The sequence below is a fragment of the Crinia signifera genome, chromosome 11 (genome assembly GCF_055691185.1).
Source record: "Crinia signifera chromosome 11, ASM5569118v1, whole genome shotgun sequence".
Taxonomy (NCBI): Eukaryota; Metazoa; Chordata; class Amphibia; order Anura; family Myobatrachidae; genus Crinia; species Crinia signifera.
The window spans coordinates 101,531,049-101,553,673 of NC_139227.1; the positions used below are offsets into that span (position 1 = coordinate 101,531,049).

The 22,625-nt window shown below is 46.7% G+C and overlaps 1 protein-coding gene across 1 annotated transcript in view; it reads right to left on the reverse strand.

The window, feature by feature from the left end:
• Positions 1-2,479: 2,479 nt before the first annotated feature.
• SLC17A6 (solute carrier family 17 member 6) overlaps positions 2,480-22,625 on the reverse strand; it is a 43,042-nt gene continuing 22,896 nt past the window's right edge. Inside the window, exons 4-12 of the mRNA XM_083163998.1 lie at positions 18,115-18,229; positions 16,356-16,443; positions 16,189-16,275; positions 13,951-14,093; positions 12,900-13,049; positions 10,948-11,080; positions 10,646-10,756; positions 8,805-8,932; positions 2,480-3,489 (exon numbers count right to left, since the gene is read on the reverse strand). Of these exons, the coding sequence (XP_083020124.1) occupies positions 3,151-3,489; positions 8,805-8,932; positions 10,646-10,756; positions 10,948-11,080; positions 12,900-13,049; positions 13,951-14,093; positions 16,189-16,275; positions 16,356-16,443; positions 18,115-18,229 (1,294 nt within the window). The 3' untranslated portion in view covers positions 2,480-3,150. The remainder of the gene's footprint in view (positions 3,490-8,804; positions 8,933-10,645; positions 10,757-10,947; positions 11,081-12,899; positions 13,050-13,950; positions 14,094-16,188; positions 16,276-16,355; positions 16,444-18,114; positions 18,230-22,625) is intronic.

Consider the following 22,625-nt stretch of genomic DNA (forward strand, 5'->3'; position numbering starts at 1 on the left):
GTACAGTGGTGTGACCGATGGCTCATCCTTACATGCACAGAGGCTGCTACAGCTTCCGCACAAGAATCAGGCCCTCTATGATTACCTCACCGATGGTGCCCTGACTATAGCCGCCTTTGTTACACAGCCCTATGAGTCCTATTTGCTAAGCCTTGGAGGCAGATACATTTGAGAGAAATAAAGTGCCTGTCAATCAACTCCATGTTACAGGCTCTGTTTGAAAATGACCGTTAGGGCTGGTTGGTTGGTACTTTATCTCCGCCCGTTTCAAGGCTTAGTACATGGACCTTAAAGAAATCTTGTTTGGGGAAATAATGTGCTTAGGATGGAACATTAAATGCTGATGAAGTTAGGTACAGTTAGCTGCAGCCTAGTCTCAGTGCTATATAACTAATCTATATGGCTTTTCTTAATTCAGAATGACACAAACGAATCCCCATATTCTACAGACCTTTACGGATAATAAGTGGTTCCCAATGTCGGTCATACGTCACATTATCTCACATGAGAAAATCGGGACAAAACAGACCACGCCTTACCTTACCTTTTAATCTCTGCGCCAGCTCCAAGTAAGGCTACGCTCACTACAACTAGTACCACGGAACCCTAAAGTGATTGTGATGTAATATTTGTATACAGAATGTTCTTCGGGAGCTGAATACCCTGCTGGCGTCATCTGTGCTTTACACGCAGGACTTCATATCATCCAGGCACTGTCAACCCTCCATCCCCTTGTGCTATATGCTAAAGAGAAGGAACCATAAAAGACCAAGCAATGCATTCATGGCGGTCACAGGAGGGAGTGTACAAGCCTAAGTATGGATAACCATTATTCCTAGTCACACCGTTACTTTTCCCTCACTTCTACAATCAGAGGCAGAACTATCATTGATGCTGCAGGTGCAATGGATTGGGGGCCCTGGGGAATAAGGGGCCCACTGCTGCCCCTGTCACCCTCATCCTGTCACCTACTGTTTTCCCCTGCCATACTCTGCCTCCCCCTGTCACCCTATGCCTCTTCTTGTCACCCTTTGCCCCTCCCTGTCACCCTCTGCCTCTCCCTGTCACTCTCTGCCTCTTCCTGTCACCCTATGCCTCTCCCTATCACCCACTACCTCTCCCTGTCACACACTGCCTCCCCCTGCCTCTTCTTGTCACCCTCTGCCTCTCCCTGTCACCCTCTGACTTTCTATGTCACCCACTACCCCTCTCCCTGTCACCCTCTGCCTCTCTATATCACCCACTACCTTCCCCTGTTCCTCTCCCTGTCACCCTATGCCTCTTCCTTTCACCCTCTGCCTCTACCTGTCACCAAGGGTGTCTTAAGAGAGGAGGCCCATGTGCAGCCTCCTTCTTCCCGGGAGCAGTAGGGTCTGAGCACTAGAGCGCTCCATTGCGCATGCGCAGATTTCCAGTAAAATGCCTGTCGCTGCACCTAGTTTGCTGAACACTTATAGGAAGCTAATTTTATATATATATATATATATTTATATAGACGGACATGGATAGGGGGGGGTGGCGAGGGGCACCGGGGGAAGCTCCGTAGCCATGGGGCGCGCGAGCGTCTCGTGCACGCCCGCCCCCCTGGTGGTAACTTTCGCCTGCCCCTGCATGAAACAGGCCAGATTGTCTGAGCATCTGGCAGCTGGAAATATTTGTAAATCTCTAGTGATAACTTCCTCAAGGTGCCCACACAAGGTGCATTTTGCCCGCGCAATGTGGTGAACGCTTCCGCGCACATCACATAGCACTGTACAAAAAGTAAGGAGCACATTGCTTCGTGTATGGACCCCTTAACGGTGAATAAATCAGATACTGTATATACCGATCAGGCTGCCCCTAATCACATTACTGGCCGCTCCCCCTCCCCCCTCATTTCACTTCCTTAATTTTGGGGCCAATTCGGATGCCTTGAGACCCCCCTAAGCAGCATCAATCTCACTCCACTACCACCACTAGGACCACAATTTGCTGGCTATTGTCACACTCCTGTCAGCTGCAAAATAAAATACTTAAAAAAATAAGTCATAATGACATAAAAAAAAAGAAATCACATGGTCTCATCAGCCTGGTGCAGCGCTCCACGAGAAGATATCGCCCCTAGGGCACTTACATTCCTAGTGGGAAATCCACCCTTAGCTGTTGGGAACTACTGATTCAGTTTTATAGTGTTTATAGGTTGATATTTCTCTTTTTTTCCTTGAGATTAATATATCTATCTCTATCAAACCTACATAAAGGAATTTCAAAAGGTTGCGAGTTAAATATTGAATAAGTGCATCTAGCGGTAAATAAATTGCTACCGTGCTTCATATAGTTTGTCCTAGAGATACCGCCCCATGTATTTATGTGTGAGATATTCACAATCCCGTGTGCATACGATGTATCTCGCCCTGATAATATCTATACGCGATATCACTCCATGTATCAGTCATTTGATCACAATGGCAAAAAATACAAAGTCAGCAATGGACATGAATGACTTCAGACCCCTGGCTTTAATATTGTCTCTGGTTCCGATATAATTATTTCCTTCTGTTTCGGAACTGCTGGTTGAATAATGTTCCTGGCCGATCGGTCCACCATGAACGTTCTGGGTTTACCAGAAGTGTTTTTGTTAGGGAACCGGTTCTTGGTTCTCCCTCCACTGTCGGCTGAAAATGTCAATTTGATCGACAACCACTTTTTTTATAATGCAAGGTGGATATATTTTTTTGTGGATTACCCTTGATCTTCTAGAATTCCAAACTGTGTCACTCTTCTAGATCTTCTTTCGACTTGGCTTCTATTTGGCATCTTCTGAGGGTCAATGTAGATTTATGGCTGGTTGGGTTATATTGAAGTAAAATGTGTCCGCGTTTCCCCATGTGCTATGTCTAATTGTGCTTTGAACAACTAGCTGAGATACTGTATCTATAGGGTACATGAGGTCGGCAGTAGATGGTTTTGTAAACTGAAATCCAGATGGATACGTTGATGGAGCAGCCAAGCCAAGTGTCACCTGTCAACTCGTACAGATGGTTACTCATGATCAAAGCAGGATCGGATGTTAATGGTTATGGGTGTTGTAGATGGTCCACCACATGTGCATATACCACAATGAATTTCATCACAGACACTATGAAACATAATAATCTAGGTTGGGAGTTGTTAGGATGAGTAATCTCCTTCGTCCTTGTATTGGTATGAATCCCTTCCTTCTTCCTGTACAAACTCTTCTCTCTTTTCCCAGCCGTTGGGCCAGCCGCTGTTCACCTGTGTGGTAGCCCCGTAGGTCTTTGCGGCGCTGTAATTTATGTAGCTTTCGCTAATGTCCCCGGTTTCCTCAGCCAGTTCGTCCTCGTGGATGAAGCCGCACTTCTCGATGCTCGTCTGCTCGGGGTCTGCCCATGGCTGCTTCTCTCCAGAAGCAAAAAGCCCATAGAAAATGACTCCGCCATAATGGACCAAGGCCGCTATCAGAAACACGTACTGCCATTCTTCTCGTGTCTGCAATAAGGGAGAAGCTTAGGTTAATGAAAAATCAGAGAACTAAAAAGCAAATAAAAATGTTTTTTTTTTTAGGGTAGGTGCAGGGCAGGCGACAGGGGGGTTCAAGGGGGACAAGTGTGACGGGCCCCAGAGATCTGAAGGGCCCCAGAGTTTTCCTACCCCAGTACGGCCACTGCCTGTACTAGCTGGCCTGTCAGTGACCCTTGCGGCCCGGCCGTCTACTGTGCACCATCTGTTTTTGGCTGAGTCTGACTGACTCACTGTATGCCACTGCCGTCTACTGTGTGTGCGCCCTGCCACTTGGCGCGCAGAGCCATCTACTCTGTGTGTGCGCACAGCCTGGGGCCACAGGTGCACAGTCTTACCCGCCACTGGTGCTGTGGCCTCAGTCTCTGGCTCCTGTACTTTTACAGCAGCAGCTGGGAGCCAGCAGGGAGCAACAGCCAGGAGCCAAGCCAGCAGGACTGAGAACAAGAGAAGTCCGCACCTGAAAGCAGGATCTGGAGCAGCAAAAGGTTAAATGAGGCTCATGCAGAAGAGCGTTGTGTGGATTGGGGATTAGGTGGGGGGCCCCAGAAATATCATTGAAAAGGGCCCCAAGATTTCTGTTGCCGGCCCTGGGTAGGTGGTTACACTAGCACCCAAAGATGGTGTGTGGTGGTTAAAGATGTCTTATGGAGCACAAATAGGAAAAAATAATGGGTAGGGATAGTACAGGGTGCTAGAAGTTTTAATTGGTCCATTTCCTCCTTGGCCTCTAATCCGGCTCAAAGGCGATAGGATGATCCTAAAGGCCCCCATACACTAGCCGATTTTGGTCAGATTTCAGCCAGATCAGTCGGATCTGGCCGAAATCGGACCAAAATCTGCTAGTTTTGATGTCCCCTCAGATCCGATGCGCGGTCCCGTGCGCATCGGATCTGCGTCGGGTGGTCGGACCTGCTGCACGTCCGACCACCCGACTTGGGACCTAGTGGGGCGGTGCGGCGGTGGAGGGAGCAGGGGGGGCTGGGGACGCTGCGGGGGACACAGGCGGCATAGAGCCGGCCGGGAGCTGTCAGTAATGAATAAAAAAAAAAAAAGCCCATACAATGAATGGGCGGCCTGTGATTGGCTGAGCGCTCTCTCAGCCAGTCAGCAATTGGCTGAGAGAGCGCTCAGCAGCCAATCACAGGCTGCCCATTCATTGTATGGGCTTTTTTTTTTATTCATTACTGACAGCTCCCGGCCGGCTCCCCCTGCCCGGCTCTATGCTGCCTGTGTCCCCCGCAGCGTCCCCAGCCCCCCCTGCTCCCTCTACCGCCTCAACGCTGTCCGCCGCAGCGTCCCTAGTAGCGGGGGACACAGACATGTCCCCCGCAGCGTCCCCAGCCCCCCCTGCTCCCTCTACCGCCTCAACGCTGTCCGCCGCAGCGTCCCTAGTAGCGGGGGACACAGACATGTCCCCCGCAGCGTCCCCAGCCCCCCCTGCTCCCTCTACCACCTCAACGCTGTCTCCCGCAGCGTCCCTAGTAGCGGGGGACACAGACGTGTCCCCCGCAGCGTCCCCAGCCCCCCTGCTCCCACCTCTGTAGACCCCCCCCCCCCCTGCTCCCCGGGTTTTTTACATGTGATAAATCGAGACGATTTATCACATGTAAAAAATGGCACATCAAGTGCCAATCTAATCAAGCTCCCCCGGGGAGCAGCCGGGGAAGCTCAGGGGATAGTCGGGGGCGACTTGTCCTAAGGACAAGTCGCCCTAGTGTATGGGGGCCTTAAGTCCAGTACAAACTTCTGGTGATAGTTAAAGGTTTACCAAGGGCGACTTGCGGTTCAGTCCTTCCTGTTGACCAATGACTCTTTATAGTGATCTTCTTTGTACTAATTGCGTTTTGCCACAGTCTTAAGGTGGCCATACACACGCAGATTTATCTGCAGATCTGTCTGGTTGGAACAAAAACCTGGTTATGGATGAGAACAAATGACAGTTGACTATTTGCTTGGAAATGCTGGAAAACTGACAAACTGTCACTCATCCATAACCATGTTTTTGTTCCAACCAGCCAGATCTGAAGATAAATCTTACTAGTGTATGGGCACCTTTACAGTTACCTTTGTACCAAAGCGTGTGGTTTCTAGACCTTTTATACACTTATTGTACTTTATTTTTAGTCTGGAAGTAGATGTGTAGTAGCTTCCATAACCAAGGGCAACAGAGAAGACAGGACCTGTGAGTCATACTTGGTAAACCTACAACTATATACCAGCAACTGGGCCTGGGATAACCCTAATACACCTTGTAAGCCGGACTATATACACATACATACATACATACACACATATGTAAAAAACTAACTATGCATCACTAGAGGCCACTCAACGGACCAAATTACTCCTTTGTGTGCTAAAAGATGTCATAACAGAAATTGAAAACAAGTTTTGCAGGGACTCTGATCTGTTTCAAAGTTGCTGGATATGGAGAGAGGAAGCTGTGAAGACAGAGATTGCAGGAAGGAAGGGACTGTGTGTGGGGTGGAGAGTTTGAGTGCTGAAAACTGTCACAGCTCAAAGTGAAAGTAAAAAGGTCACAGCTCAAAGTGAAAGTACATTGCAGAAGCCGTCATTTTAACAGGCCTTTAACTAGTTAACTCATAGTTGAAAATAACTTTCATACAAAACGTGTGAGCCAATCATTTACTTTGTTGCAATGCAGTAATTGTTTATGCCCAGTAGGGGTCACCATTGCTAAGGCTGCCTATAGATCTATAAGACGGTGCTGAACTAGCAAAAAGATAAAAAATAAATACAAGATATAAATTAAGTATATTACATCATGTGATATTTTTGGAAGATGGCGCGTGTGAAAGAGGTACTGTAGATATACCTTTGCCAAGGGTCCCTTGGTACTACTATTTTGAGGGAAAAATAGCGCTGATACTGACCTTGTATTAGCAACTGTTTGGTCTATAAACTTACAAAAGACAGTTTTTGTCTGCCACACCCATTTCCCAAACACCTGATCTAAGCAAACATTTGAGCGGATTAAAGCTGTGAATGCCATGGCAACCATAGTCACATGACATATGATGAAATTAGCAAAGACTTTGGGACAATCATGGCACAAACCCTGCTCCCCGCCTTTCCTTCGTCCTCTGATGTTACATGATGAAAAGGACGGATGACTGATTGATCCCAGCACCTTATTACAGCTGCGGATTATCGGCAGCTTTGATCAATGCAACAGAAATAAATGTGCTACGCCAGGCTTAGTTAGAATCTATCTCTGTTACCGATTGAAACCACCTGTCAAAATCACCGATCATCGATGGCTTTAACTAACTGCTGAATAGTAAATCTACAACTAAGTAACAAGTTACACACTCCAGGGATTCACACAAGGGCCCTTATTCTGATTGAGTAGGACGGCTGCGTGTTCGGTCAGACGGCTGATGTATTGTGTTTGCGCATGTGCAGAGGCGTTTCTGCGCATGTGCGAATGTTGCGCACGTCTGAATACAGCGTGAATTCCGTACAGAAAACGATTGTACGGAACCATCCGAGCAGGGGGTGGAGAGGGGCGTGATGGGCTGTTTGGGCTCATTACCATATGCGTACACCCCATGTTTCATGGGCGTTCCCATGAAAACGCTGGGTGTACGTATGGTAATCCAGCCATGATGCACGTGTGTGGGGCGGACATATGACATAGCCGGATGTCAGCTGCCCACCCATATCCCTGCTTTCGCACGGAGAAATGTCCGAGTGGTCTGGAGCACTCGGTGCTGCCTGACCGCTCGGTCCACCATTCGATGGTCGGCGACCATCGGAGGATGGGGGAGGTTCCCACAGATGGGGGAGTTGTTCACATGAAACATACACTCGCAGTATATCAGCGAGTGTATGTTTGCTCAGCAAGTGTATGTTTGCTCATGTTTGCTAGTGTATGTTTGCCGTTCGCTCAGCGTCTTACCACATTCGGACTGTGTGATCGATCTGTATGGTAGGCGGGGCTAAGAACACTCGGTGGCCGTCTGAAAATTACGCATCCGTCCGAATCAACTAGAATAAGGGCCATAGTGGGATTTTGAAAAAGATAATTTTGAGTTCTAGGAGGATCTGTAGCTCCATGTGAAATAGTTACATATTTAACACTTTGCTGTTTAAAAGCAAGTCTATGTGACATTGCACCACTCGCACTAAGAAAAAAACAGTAATACCCCTTTTACACCAAAAACGCCGGGTCGCACCCAGGTTTTTGATCCCTGCTTCAAGCCGGGTGCAACCCGGCGTCTGCTCCATTTACACGGTCCGCAGGTTGCACGTCTTCCATTGATGTAAATGGGAGCCGGGTCATCCGACCCGGCATACCCATTTACACTGCCCTCTACCCAGGTCCTAGCCGTGTTCTACCCAGGTCAGGACCTGGGTAGAAGTCCCGTGTAAAGGGACACGGCGTGACACATTTACACCGCCTCTGACCCACCGAAGACCCAGAGTTTTGCGGCGGTGTAAAAGGGGTATAACTTACAAAATTTATCACCTTTTATTTTTAGTATTTTATAAATTATTTTTATAGATTATTTGCTATGAATGATTTGCTTCTATGCTTTTAAATATTTTGATCCCCTAAAAAAGGGGAACGTTAATTTTTTTTCAAAATGATTTATACCCCGTTAAAACTATATTCATAAAACAAAATTCTTCAACATATATAAACATTGTTAAAGCCCATCCACTTGTGAGCCGGAGATTTCATGAAGTCACTTTCTAGGTTGTATGTGATAACATGAATCGTTCTGCGGACGATATAATAATGAGAGTCGTCTGCTGCCCGCGTTGCACTGATCGCAGCATCTCTCTTTGGGGGTTATTCTAGTTCATTCTTTCTGACAAAATCCTTCTTAGATGGACAAAACCATGTGCACTGCGGGTGGGGCAGATGTAACATGTGCAGAGAGAATTAGATTTGGGTGGGGTTTTACTTCAAAGTGAGATCTATATTGCAGTGTAAAATCATGCAGTCAGTATTTTCCCTGCACAGAAACAAAAAAACTCACCCAAATCTAATTCTCTCTGCACAAGTTACATCTGCCCCCCTGCAGTGCACATGGTTTTGTCCATCTAAGAAGGATTTTGTCAGAAAGAATGAACCAGAAAGAATGAACTAGAAAAAAACCCTTTATCGGTTAATTAAAACATTAGGACTCTCCAGTCACAGGCGGATCAGTCCTATTTATAGAGGATGTTCCTGAGGGCTCTTCTCATAGTCTCCCGTTCTGGGTATTTCCTGAGTACACATTATCAGAGGCGAGCCCAAAATACCACCGTACCTTGTTCTTAGTCATAGCTCCAACGATCAGCGGACAGACCATTCCGGATAGAGTGCCCACGCCATTGGAAATACCCATAAGGATGCTGGCATAGCGAGGGGCGATATCAAGGTGGTTGACATTGAATCCTACCAATAAATATAACACAGCACAAAGCGATATTACCAATAATCCTAAAATAATAATAACAAAGTCATAGGAGTATCATTCAAATATTTTTTTCCTTTTCTCTCTGCACTTCAATCGCACCCACCCATTGTCTGCTGCTGCTGCTCACCAGCGACCCCTGTGTGGCATCTGTGCCTGCTTTGCACCTGTGCCATACTTACATAGTTTTTGTTGCACCGGGAGAAGCCCGGAGAGGAGGGGAATCTATGTGTGTATATTTGACTGCGCTTATTTTTATTGTAGCCCTGCCCCCGCACTGTAGAGCAGGGGCAGAGCCACGATGATGCAAACATTCTGCAAACATGCCCACTGGACTGCCCACCTGTGTGCCAGCCAGGCCCCCTATGCACCAACCAGACTGCCCCCTCCTGGTCCTCCACTGATATCTTCCTGATTTGATTACATGACAGGCCTGATTCTTCTTCACTCACAAAAGCAAACTCTCTCTCCAATGGATAAAACCATGCTGTGCTGCAGGGGGGGCAGATGTAACCGATGCAGAGAGAGTTAGATTTGGGTGAGTTATTTTGTTTCTGTGCTGGGAAAACACTGGCTTCTTTATTTTTACACTGCAATATAGATCTCACTTTGAAATAAAACCCCACTCAAATCGAACTCACTCTGCACATGTTGCATCTGCCCCACCTACAGTGCACATGGTTTTGTCCATTAGAGAGAGAATTTGCTTTTGCGAGTGAACCACAATCGCATAAATCAGGGGAACACCAAGTATATCATGACATCCAAGTTTATAATACATACATCGGATATTTCCACAACTGTAAAGTTCTATTCAGAAGTCACCAACATTTGTTTATAAAGGCAGAAACTGTATTGGAAAATGGCCGTTCCCTTGGTGCTATGCTCCAGATTTCCTGTCCTCTATACCCCAAGGATGCCAGGATGGAATATAAGGCTCCAATGGGACCACACAAGCTGCTGAGATCCGAGGCTTCATTCAATGTATTGTACAATTGCATTTAGTGCTGTTCAATGATTTTTATTTTACGTGTATGTATTTTTTTACACATTTTTTTTTGGTACTTATTTTTTGTAGGAGGAGTTAGTCCCGTATGGGTGTGGCTGGCATATTATGGAGGATATGCCAAGGATTACGGACCAGCGTACAAACGAGACTAAATTTCCTCTTTTTAGTGTGACACATTGGGCCTTATTCTAGTTTACTCTTTCTGACAAAATCCTTAGATGGACAAAACCATGTGCACTGCAGGGGGGCAGATGTAAAATGTGCAGAGAGAATTAGATTTGGGTGAGTTATTTTGTTTCTGTGCAGGGAAAATACTGGCTGCTTTATTTATACACTGCAATATAGATCTCACTTTGAAGTAAAACCCCACCCAAATCTAATTCTCTCTGCACAAGTAACATCTGCCCCACCTGCAGTGCACATGGTTTTGTCCATCTAAGAAGGATTTTGTCAGAAAGAGTGAACTAGAATAACCCCCAATGTGACACAGAGAGGACCAATCAACCGTAGCGGAATGTTCCCAAACAGCCAATCACAAAGAGTTCTATAGTGCAGGAGACTATTACATCTCGCTGTTTGGACCTCCCGCAGGAATTGCACCGTTCTCGGGTATACAGTATATGCATCTGTCACCCCTTGATGTATTTTAAAACTAAAATAATGTAAAAACAAATCATTTGATTACCTGATATAGCAAATCCACTGAATCCCACGGCCAGTACGAGGAAGGATATGGCCACTCCTTTACTGTGAGAATATCCAACCACCAGAAGGAGCGTCGCTTCCATCCCAAAACCTGGAACACAGCATGAGAATGGGTTATCCCAGTACACTCAAAATTGGTCAAATCCATCTCACCGGTTCCACACCGCGGTTCCACAAAGCGGGTTGGTTGGTCATGCCTAAGCACCCATTGGACCATAGAGGCACCCCAAGATGTCAGTACACACACACCCATAATGCCTTGCCAGTCGCCGCATCACTTACCTCCACAGTTCATTATTTTTCTAACAGTCGTCGTGGTCAGAATATTTTTGCTTCGTAGGTAGTCGGCAATCTGTCCTCCGATTGGCACGATGATCGTCATGACCAGATGCGGCAGCGCGGACAGCATTCCCACCTGGCACAAAGCACAAACACTGAGAGCAAAAGACCGGACTCAGTATGTATTTGCCACGGAATCGGTACATCTGTCAGACCACACTTAAGTCTACAGTCATTAGGTCGACCCCACTAGGTCAACTGGCAGGAAGGTCGATCTGACTTAAGGTCGACATGGGCCAAGGTCGACATAACTTAAGGTCGAATTTGCATAAAGGTCCACATGAGGAAGGTCGACTGGCCATAAGGTCGACATGGGTTTTTCAGTTTTTTGACCCGAATGTCGACACAGTCGACATGGACACAGTTGGTAATGAGAATCGGACCGTCGCATTGCTCGCTTTCTCTCGCAATGCTTCGCTCGCCACAGCTTTAATAACCTCCTCCACGCCCTAGTGGATGGTAGGGCATGAAATACCGCCTGTCGGCACATGTCGGCTAAAAAAACTGTGCAAAACTCATGTCGACCTTATGACCAGTCGACCTTCCTCATGTCGACCTTTATGCAAATTCGACCTTAAGTCATGTCGACCTTGGCCCATGTCGGCCTTAAGTCAGGTCGACCTTCCTGCCAGTCGACCTAGTGGGGTCGACCTAATGACTGTAGACCTAAGTTCATTCTAATAGATGACCGCTTCCCTTTGCCACATAGATAACGTCGACAATAAGAACGTGGACATGCCGACACACTAATAACGCAAGGTAAAGCAGTCTGACCGTGTCACTTATAGAACTTATAACCCTTTAGCATCCCGTATTTTACATGAATGTCCTCGCTCTTATTGTTGGCTTGGTGAATGTTGTAATTGCAATGACATCCTGAAAACATGCTAGGCTTCCATTAGTGTTGTAATGGCTGATTGAATACATAGGGGGGAATTTACTTAGATGGGATGTTGCTATGGGCAACCGATAAGAAACTGATTTTTAGTTATTTAGCACCTTCTAGCCCATAGCAACATCCCATGTGAAATAGAACTCTGATCTTAGTATATTTCCTCTGGGATGTTGCCCATAGCAACCAATCAGATTATATATATATTATCTTCTAGAGAGTGCTTAATAAATAAGAAGTAATATTTGATTGGTTGCTAGGGGCAACGTCCCATCTTCAATAGAACTCCCATCTTAGTAAATTTAACCCTATTTTGGAATCCATGGGCCTTATTCAGACCTCATTGCTTGGCTGCAAATCTTCAGAGCCCAGCAGTCAGGTAAATGCCGCCCCACCGCATTCTCCCCTCGCCCCTGTGCACTCAGGGGGGAACAATTCGCAGTCACTCACCATCGATAGATTTCCCCCTGTTTTCGCAGACTTACTCTGTGCTGCTATGGCCGTGGGGAGATGGAGACTGCAGCTGCTGTCAGTGGCCCTCCCTCCCAAGGGCCCGGCAATTTCTAGGCGTCATTCCCAGAAAACGCGGTGTGCAGCCTTCAAATGCCCCCCCCCCCCCCGGCTGTCAATCAGGTTGCGGACACCCAGCGATGGCTAGCTATCGCTGGCTGTGATCGCGCGGAGGGCTCGCACATGCGCACGGCGGACATTGCGCACGCTCAGTCACCCGAAAATTGCTGGGGCTGCGCTAGTGAACGGGGCCGAATTAGCTCCTATGTGATGAAATCTACAAATCATCGACACCAAAAAAGCCTGAAAAAACTCACGTCGATCTTTCCATGTATATTTTCCATGGCAGCCTTATGTCTGCCGACATTGTGCATATTGATCTTTTTGCATCGATCTGTTGACTATCGACCCAAACAATGTCAACCTTTATACCGTAACTGTCTGCCCCACCACAAGGCCTCATTTATTTTATCGAAAGGAAAAGTTTAATTACCTTGCTGATCTCAAACCCAAACACCTCCTCGAAGTATGCCGGCTGGCTGATGAGCAGCAGGTAGAACGTCCAGCTCCGGCAGAAATTCGCCACGATAATTGCATAGACCGGCATCGAGGTAAAGAATTTTTTCCAAGGAGTCTTGAATTTCTGCAAGATAAGTGACGGGCGACCGGTTACACCCTTCTGAGGATTATGTGGGCATTATCGACGTTCTGTCTGCTGTGGTGATTTGATTATGGCCACATTTTGCGCTCACTGAGCCTCATTCAGATTGCTAAGTATAGCAAAAAAAAAGAAGAAGCAAAGAACCATCTACCTGGAACAAACCATGTTGCAAGGGGAGCAAAAGCATTTATATTGTTTCTGTGCAGGGTAAGTACCAACTGCTTTTGCATGTAGTCCACAGATGTTAGAAAGCTTTATTTTTACACAGCAATTTAGATTTCAGTTTGAATGCTCCCTACTCAAATCTAACTCTCTATGTCCATGTTAGATCTGCCCCCCTCCAGTGCAGTATGGTGTTACCTGAGTCTCTCTGCACATTGCATCTGCCTCGCTGCAGCGCAGCTTGGTGTTACCTGGTTCTCTTTGTACATGTTACATCTGTCACACCTGCAGTGCAGCTTGGTGTTCCCTGGGTCTCTCTGCACATTACATCTGCCACCCTGCAGTGCAGCATGGTGTTACCTGGGTCTCTCTGCACATGTTACATCTGCCCCACCTACAGTGCAGCATGGTGTTACCTGGATCTCTCTGCACATTAAATCTGCCACCCTGCAGTGCAGCATGGTGTTACCTGGGTCTCTCTGCACATGTTACATCTGCCCCACCTACAGTGCAGCATGGTGTTACCTGGGTCTCTCTGCACATTGCATTTGCCTCTCCTGCAGTGCAGCTTGGTGTTACCTGGGTCTCTCTGCATGTTACATCCACCCCCTGCAGCGCAGCATGGTGTTACCTGGGTCTCTCTGCACATGTTACATCAGCCCCCCTTACCCATTGCTTGCATTTTTATAAATATAGTATAACATTCTAGTAAGTATCTAACCTCAAGTGCCCCCATGAGGCTAGCGCTTTCACCAATGCTTTCTTCAATGTAAGTGCGTTCCTCCTCTGTGATAGTTGGGTGCGCCGCCGGGCTCTCATAGGATACTAGAATCCAGAAGAGGTACCAAACAAGACCAAAACAACCTACACATGGGCAAAATATTATACCACTGTTACACATTTTATTTAACGGACGACTTTTGGCAGAGACAGAAATGATCTTGGATTCCTCTCAGTCATCACCCTGATCCTGTGCATTAATATTTCCATTTTCTGGGTCAGGGGCTGTGTAATACGGGGGTGATCTATCATTCCTATATAATAACGCTGCTCCTCACCTCTATAGGGAGAATTCAAGTGTTTTGCGCACCGGCGGCCACTAGGTGGCGTTAGATGGAGAAATTCAAGTGTAGCTGATACTGATAATCTAATGTCTCCAGTAGCACTGCCACCTTCTCTCAGGCTTCTTTAATGAATTTGCCTTTATTTGGGCAGGAATGTGCTTATAATCAGTGCTATACGGCAGTTTCCGATGTCTGAGATGGCGCAGAGGACCGCGGTAATTCAGGCCTTTCTCTGTGCGACACTAAGATGTTAATGACATAGCACAAAATGTCTCACAATAAAGTATTTTAATTGGTTTCCGAGATGTGTGGCGATGTTCTTATTCCAAGAACTCTGTTCATTAAATCAGCTCGGCCCGATCCCTGAATGTTTTCAGCCAGAATTGTGCCATTTTAAATAGAACATATTGTGCGGGGGGCAATTATCCTCTGTGCGGCCGGTCCTGACCAGGCGGAGGGCAAGACTGGTACACTTTCATGAATATAAATGATGGTATAAGATTCAGCAGAATCCGAAGCCCATGCACTTTACCTATAGATAGATATAATAGATTTTGTGTTGTATTACTTCCACTGTAGACCAGGTCAGCAACCCTTGGAATATGTGTCACTAGGTGGCAGGCGAGGATATCTTACATCATACTTGTCTACTTTTGAAAACTAGTTTCGGGGAGATTATAGTTGGTAGTAGAATTTCGCACAGTGCTCCATTGAGGAGGCATGTCATGCTCCATCCAATGGGAGTGTCTAGTTCCATATATGGACAGATTGTGAAAAGAGATTGTGAACGTGGCACCTAGAATCGTGGATTTGTACTGCTGCATCTGAGAGGAATCTTGTAAAATTGCTTATATCCAAATGTAGATGAGCCCCAAAGCAGTTAGTAAGAGCTACTATACTTGGTAAAGTACTGGGAAATGGTGCAGATGATTCATTGTAAATGTATCGATCTCTCATTCCTTTTTCCTCCCAAAAAGTAACATTGTAATGTGGGCTAGGTCACATAAGGGAGATTGCTAGACTAATGAGGGAGAGAGGGAGATTGCTGTTATTTCAGGAAGTCTCCTGCAGAATACAGGAGGGCAGGCAACTATGTCTTACATAGTGCCCGTCTCGTGCGTCCCTCTCTCGCTAGGCACCATGCATCACTTCTCCCTTCCCGATCCTCCTCCGAAACCCAAGTGTGGCCTACACATCCAGCTAAGCCTGAGTCCTAGCTGTTGCCATGTGAACACTATTCCGCTGTCCCACTCGTGGGCTGCAGTGTCCTGGGAGTGATCACTGGATAGATGGTTAGGTCTAAATTCAAGCGGGCTAAGGCACCTTGTGATGTGACAGGGGCGGAGAGAGGCGGAGCAAGGGACCCATACTGACCCTCGCAGGCTCACCTCGCTTGCCACACTTCGGCCACGGTGGCTCGTTCCGATCTGTTCGCTCACCACCTGGTTACCAAAGGCAACCAGTGGTGGCGTGGCTAGGGAAGGAGCAAGCCCCTCCGGGATTGCTCCTCCCCCTGGGTGTGAAAGGTCCTTTAGCCCACTACAATTTTGCAACTACCCTGAATAGATGTCATGCGTCTGCATCTAATAGTGCGAGGAGGGAATCTGGGGGCTGCCTGGTGATCACTGGGCTGGCCCCCAATATGGTGAAAACGGAGGTCGTGGTCCTACACCTTGCCCCCTCCACCAGCGGCCCTGTCCCACCCTCCAGAGGCCCCACCCACATCTCCACAGCTCCCATCCGGCACGGTCGGTTCTAAATCCAAGACAACTAAAGTCGGGAGGTATGATTTAATTAATAGGCCCCTAAAACCCCCAAACCTTCCACACCAAAGCCAAATCATTACTGTAACAACACCTCTGCACATCATGCATAACACATACATGCTTACTTACCGTACACATAGAAGACAGACGACCACCCGGTGTATTGCACTAGAATCCCAGCTAAAGGCATAGCAATCACTGCTCCTGCATAGGACCCTGGGGGAGACAAAATTCAGCGATCTCATCACTACCGCAACCAATCGCTGGGTGTGAGGGGCGAAAAGGGCGATATTTACCACAAAACGAGGTGGTTGCCAAGCGGCTCCTTTCTAATGGTGGGGCCCACTTGCTCCATATTCCATGGCAGGCGGGGTAGGTGACGCCCTGAAATGATTCCAGAAAGTTCATGTACGAGAATGCCAAAAAATGCAAAATCATGCACTTGGGTTGCAAAAATCCATATTCTAAATGGCACTATAATGGAAACTACTGAGGAAGAGAGGGATCTAGGTGTCACTATTTCAGGCAGGTAGGCAATGTAACAAAGCAATGAAGAAGGCAAGTCAGATGCTTGGTTGCATAGGGAGAGGTATCAGCAGTAGAAAGAAGTAATAATGCCACTGTATAGGTCATTGGTACGACATTGGTATCTCCAGAAGGATATAAATACATTAGAGACTGTACAAAGAAGGGCAACTAAAATTGTGCATGGCCTACATCACAAAACGTACCAGGAAAGACTAAGGGCCCCATTTATCAACTAATATTTGCGGCTACATCCCCGTTTTCAGGGGTTAACCGTAAATATTAAGTATCACTGAAATGTATTAAAGGGGGACCGCAGCAGGAATCTCCGATTTCCCAGAGGTATGGGGACAGGCTGCCGGGACCTGCTGCGGGGGCGGGAGGGTCAGTGGATCAGCGCCGCAGTGGGGATCATCAGCCTGCCGGGATCAGCGCATCTATAGGGGCTGCCTCCGGTCGGGACCCGCTCCAATGCTATACTGAGCGGCAATGGCAGTGGGACAGGGGAGGGATAACGCCACTTTAGCTTTGCGAAGCTATCGGGCAACAAGTCCTGAAAGAAAAATTCTTTCGGAGCTTGATACATTTGAAGAGACAGCCGTTCCCATTATAAAGATGGGAACTGCGAAAAGTGTACAAATGCGAAATCTGTCACCTCATACTTTCAAAAATACCTGCGATAGCAGGATGATACATTTGTGTGATACTTTAATTTCACGGTACTGGCTGGTTATCGCAAAGTTTTTCTCACTCCCCCCTTGATAAATGCGTCCCTTTCTCTCTGGAACCTGTAACTCCTGTGTCTCTGCCTGCACTGCAAACTATCTTGTTCACATTCTAGTTGCCTGGTTCTGCTGCTGCATAAGCGGGAAAGCTAGTGATGTCAGCGTGCTCTGGTTGAGGGGCCCCCTTATACCCCTTTCACATCGCACTTTTAAAACGGTAAATTGCCGTTTTTTTTCCCTTTTTAAAACGTTTAAGCCTGCACTGTGAATGCACCACAGCCGATTTACCGTTTAAAGTTAACTGGCATTTCGAACCGTGTAAAAAGCAGAGTCCTACACGGTTCCTTGCCGTTTTTTGTGCAATGTGAATGTGTACAATGCTATGCATTCACAGTGCAGGCTTAAACGTTTTAAAAAGGGAAAAAAAACGGCAATTTACCGTTTTAAAAGTGCGATGTGAAAGGGGTATAAACCGGTATTTAAAACGGTAATCTGCGGCAATGTAAGGCTCTGACCCGTTTTAATTACCGTTTTAAAATACCGGTTTTTAAAACGTGTCGGCGATGTGAAAGTGGTATTACAGAGGGGAGGCTGTAGTACAATATCTCCTGCACCCTCCCATCTGATTGGGGCTGAATTCGCCAACATGAGTTAGGCCCTTTGTCTGACGTAGTAAGCCCCCAATGCTGACACAGTGGGAAATGATCGCATCTAAATAGAGCACGACCATAATAATTGATTTATTTATTTAAAAGAAAGAAAACCTACTAGAACAAATAAGAGACAAGTGATATAGATCTGGTACCTCCACAAGCCCTTGTAAGATCCTGACGAAGATCACGCACCCATAATGCACTCTGGCCGCGGACGGAATCAGCATGTTCAAAGTGGCGGTCAGGACAATAGCAGCACCAAACACCCTGGAATGTAAAGACAAATGTGGTGACTGTTATATTGGGACGATCCCCCAAAATCACCTCAACATTTTATAAACCATTTTCTATGTTTGATGTAATGTTACCGTGACGCTGGCACACAGTGTCTGCACATGCGCACCAGCTGAACATCGCTCCCCTGCGCGTACAAGCAGGGCAGCGTGTAAAACAGAATCACTCCCCTAACTGCGCTAAGGGCTAAAATTTCCTGCTGGAATCAGTGGATTTTGGATCCCTCTGCTCCAATCCATCTGTTTGGTAACAGATTAAGGTTTGTGGGGCCCCATTCAACTAATATTACATTACGCCACACAGTGCCCCCAGTATAAACATTATGTCACACAGAGCCCCCAGTATAAACATGTCACACAGAGCCCCAGTATAAACATTATGTCACACAGAGCCCCAGTATAAACGTTATGCCACACAGTGCCCCCCAGTATAAACATTATGACACGCAGTGCCCCCAGTACAAATATTATGCCATACAGTGCCCACAGTATAAACATTATGTCACAGTGCCTCAGTATAAACGTTATGCCACACAGTGCCCAAATATAAACGTTATGTTACACAGTGCCCTCAGTATAATCGTTATGTGACACAATATCCTCAGTATAAATGTTATGCCACACAGAGTCCCCAGTAGACACGTTATGCCACACAGTGCCCCCAGTATGAAAACATTATGACACACACAGGGGCAAACGCAGGATTTTCAGAAGGGGGTTTCCAGACGGGCGGAGCAAAGCACAGAGATGGACACTTATGTGACCCAGTATATGCCGGGTCAGTTAAAGTATTATAGATAGACCAATTGTATATAAATAATAATAACAATAAAAAAATATATATATATATACATACACATACAGGGGCGTCAACAGCAGTGTAGACCACTGGGCATAGCAATGTATTGGGACCCCTACCGATCCTCCAGCAGTAGGGGTGGGGGAAGCTTTGATGTCCTGCGGGTGGTAGGGGGTATCATATCAACCTCTCAGCATGTAGGGCCTGGATCAGTAATTTCCACTAATTACCCCTTTACTGCACAGATGGGGTGGGAGAAGGGGGCATTGGGCTGAATGAAGGGGCCCTGATACATAACTTCCAGGGTGGTAGAGGATGTTTAATATGCAGAGGAGGGGTGTATAGTGGCGTGGGCTCATTATTCATAATTTTCTGGTGGGAGGACAGCTTGCTTGACTGCAGATATCTCCAGTTCCCGGAAATAGATTTCTTAGATTTTAATAAAATTAAAAACTAGTTAATCCCACCTACCAAATGGTACTGGGGACTAGGGGATCAGAGTTCAGGAGGCAGAGCAATACGCCAACGAGTATATAAAACTAAATACCAGGTGTGTGGAGCTGGTGCAGTAACCAGCTGCTGGAAGGCTGATAACTCTGGTTCTGGGAACAGTAGAGACAAGCTACTAGTGTCCATCAAAGGGAGAGAGTCCCAACTTTTGGAATATACCCTCAGAAAAACTCTAAGTCAGACAGAACCTGAAATATATGACTGGGAAGAGCAATTAACAGGCTTGGATGGGGACCACTGCTTTGAAATCTGATATCTCCGGTTCCCAAGGTCCAATTTTTAAAATTCTTGTACCCATGGAAAGAGGGGACCCTCAGCTTTCAGCCTAGGCCCCTTAGACTCCTGGGGTGTTCTGGGTACTCAGAAACCCTTTCGGTTCGCCGGGTGCATGTGAGGGGGGGGCGGGGGGCGCCAGGCTGCACCATTACCATATGGGAATGCCCAGTGTTCCATGGGCGTTTCCATGAGAACGCTGGACGTTCTCATGGTAATGAGGCAGTGACGCGGGTGTGGGGGGCGGGTATCTGACATCACCGGATGTCAGCTGCCCGCTCATATCCACGCCAGCGTGCACGCAAATGTAAGTAACTGAAAAGTCACTTTTATAGGCGTGCACGCTAAACATCATTCGATGGTCGGTGACCATCGAAAGATGTGGGAGGTTACCCGAGCCATGCGAATGGATGTTTATGCAAAACATCCATTCGCAGCTGTTCGGGCGAAGGGGCGGTCGTTCGCCGGGCTGGGTTTGGTGAACTTGCAAGGCTGCGAATTCACAGCCTTGCGAATCAACCAGAATAACCCCCTAAGTCACACAGTATCCTCAGTTTAAATGTTATGCCACACAGTAACCCCAGTATTAAAGTTATGCCACATAGTGCCCCCAGTATAAACATTATGCCACACAGTGCCCCCAGTATGAACGTTATGCCACACAGTTCCTCAGTATAAACATTATGCCACACAGTGCCACCAGTATAAACATTGTCATACAGTGCCCCCAGTATAAACATTATGTCACACAGTATCCTCAGTATAAACATTGTCATACAGTGCCCCCAGTATAAACATTATGTCACACAGTATCCTCAGTATAAACATTATGCAACACAGTGTCCCCAGTATAAACATTATGCCACACATTGCGCCCGGTATAAACTTTATGCCACACAGTGCCCCCAGTATAAACTTTATGCCACACAGTGTTCCCAGTATACATGTTATGTCACACAGTATCCTCAGTATAAACATTATGCCACACAGTACCCCAGAATAAACGTTATGCCACACAGTGCCGCAGTATAAACTTTATGTCACACAGTGTCCCCAGTATAAACATTATGCACACAGTACCCCCAGTATAAACATTATGCACACAGTACCCCCAGTATAAACATTATGCACACAGTGTCCCCAGTATAAACGTTATGCAACAAAGTATCCTCAATAGAAACGTTATGCCACACAGTGCCCTTAGTATAAACAGGGATACGGTCATATTGTCTACAGCATTTAGGTCTACAAGCATTAGGTCTACACCACTAGGTCGACCTGCATTTAGCTCGACATGACCGAAGGTCGACATGACCAAAGGTCGACATAAATTAGGTCGACAGGGTCATTAGGTCGACAGGGTCATTAGGTCGACTTTTATAAGGTCGACAGGGTCATTAGGTCGACATGGGGAAGGTCGACACGGGGTCAGTTGACTGTTTCATCAGTCGACATGTGCCGACAGGCGGTATTTCATGCCCTACCATCCACTAGGGCTTGGTGGGAGAATAAAATAGTGTGCCGAGCGCAGCGAGCCATGCGAGTGGACGTGGTGCTATGTTGACTCTGTCGACGCTTGAAAAAAAAATAATAATAATAATAAATAAAAAAACATGTTGACTTTTTCACTGTCGACCTAATGACCCTGTCGACCTTATACTTGTCTACCTAACGACCCTGTCGACCTAACACCTGTCGACCTAATGCCCCTGTCGACCTAATGACCCTGTTGACCTAACCCATGTCAACCTTCAGTCAGGTCGACCTAATGGTGTAGACCTAATGCTTGTGGACCTTAAGTACAGTGCCCCCAGTATAAACGTTATGTCACACGGTGTCCCCAGTATAAACCTTACTGTATGTCACACAGTATCTTCAGTATAAATGTTATGCCACACAGTGCCCCCAGTATAAACATTATGCCACACAGTGCCCGCAGTATAAACATTATGCCACACAGTGTCCCCAGTATAAATGTTATGCCACACAGTTTCCCCAGTATAAATGTTATGTCACACAGTGCCCCCAATATACACGTTATGCCACACAGTGCCCCCAGTATAAACCTTATGCCACACATTTTGTCACACAGTGCCCCCACTATGAACGTTATGCCACACAGTACGCCCAGTATAAACCTTATGCCACACATTATGTAACACAGTGCCCCCAGTATGGATGTTATGCCACACAGTGCCCCCAGTATAAACTTTATGCCACAAATTATGTAACACAGTGCCCCCAGTATGGATGTTATGCCACACAGTGCCACCAGTATAAACCTTATGCCACACATTATGTCACACAGTGCCCCCCAGTATGAAAGTTATGCCACACAGTGCCACCAATATAAAAGTTATGTCACACAGTGCGCTCACTATAAATGTTATGCCACACAGTGCCTCAGTATACACATTATGCCACACAGTGCCCCCAGTATAAACATGCCACACAGTGCTCCCAGTATAAACGTTATGCCACACAGTGCCCTCGGTATAAAGGTTATTTCACACAGTGTACCCAGTGTAAACGTTATGTCACACGGTATCCCCATTATATACTTTATGCCACACAGTGTCCCCAGTTTAAACGTTATGCCACACAGTGTCCAAGTACAATTGTTATGCCACACAGTACCCCCAGTATAAAAGTTATGCCACACAGTACCCCCAGTATAAACGTTATGCCACACAGTGTACCCAGTATAACGTAATGCCACACAGTATCCCCAGTATAAACATTATGCCACACAGTATGCCCAGCATAAATGTTATGCCACATAGTGTCC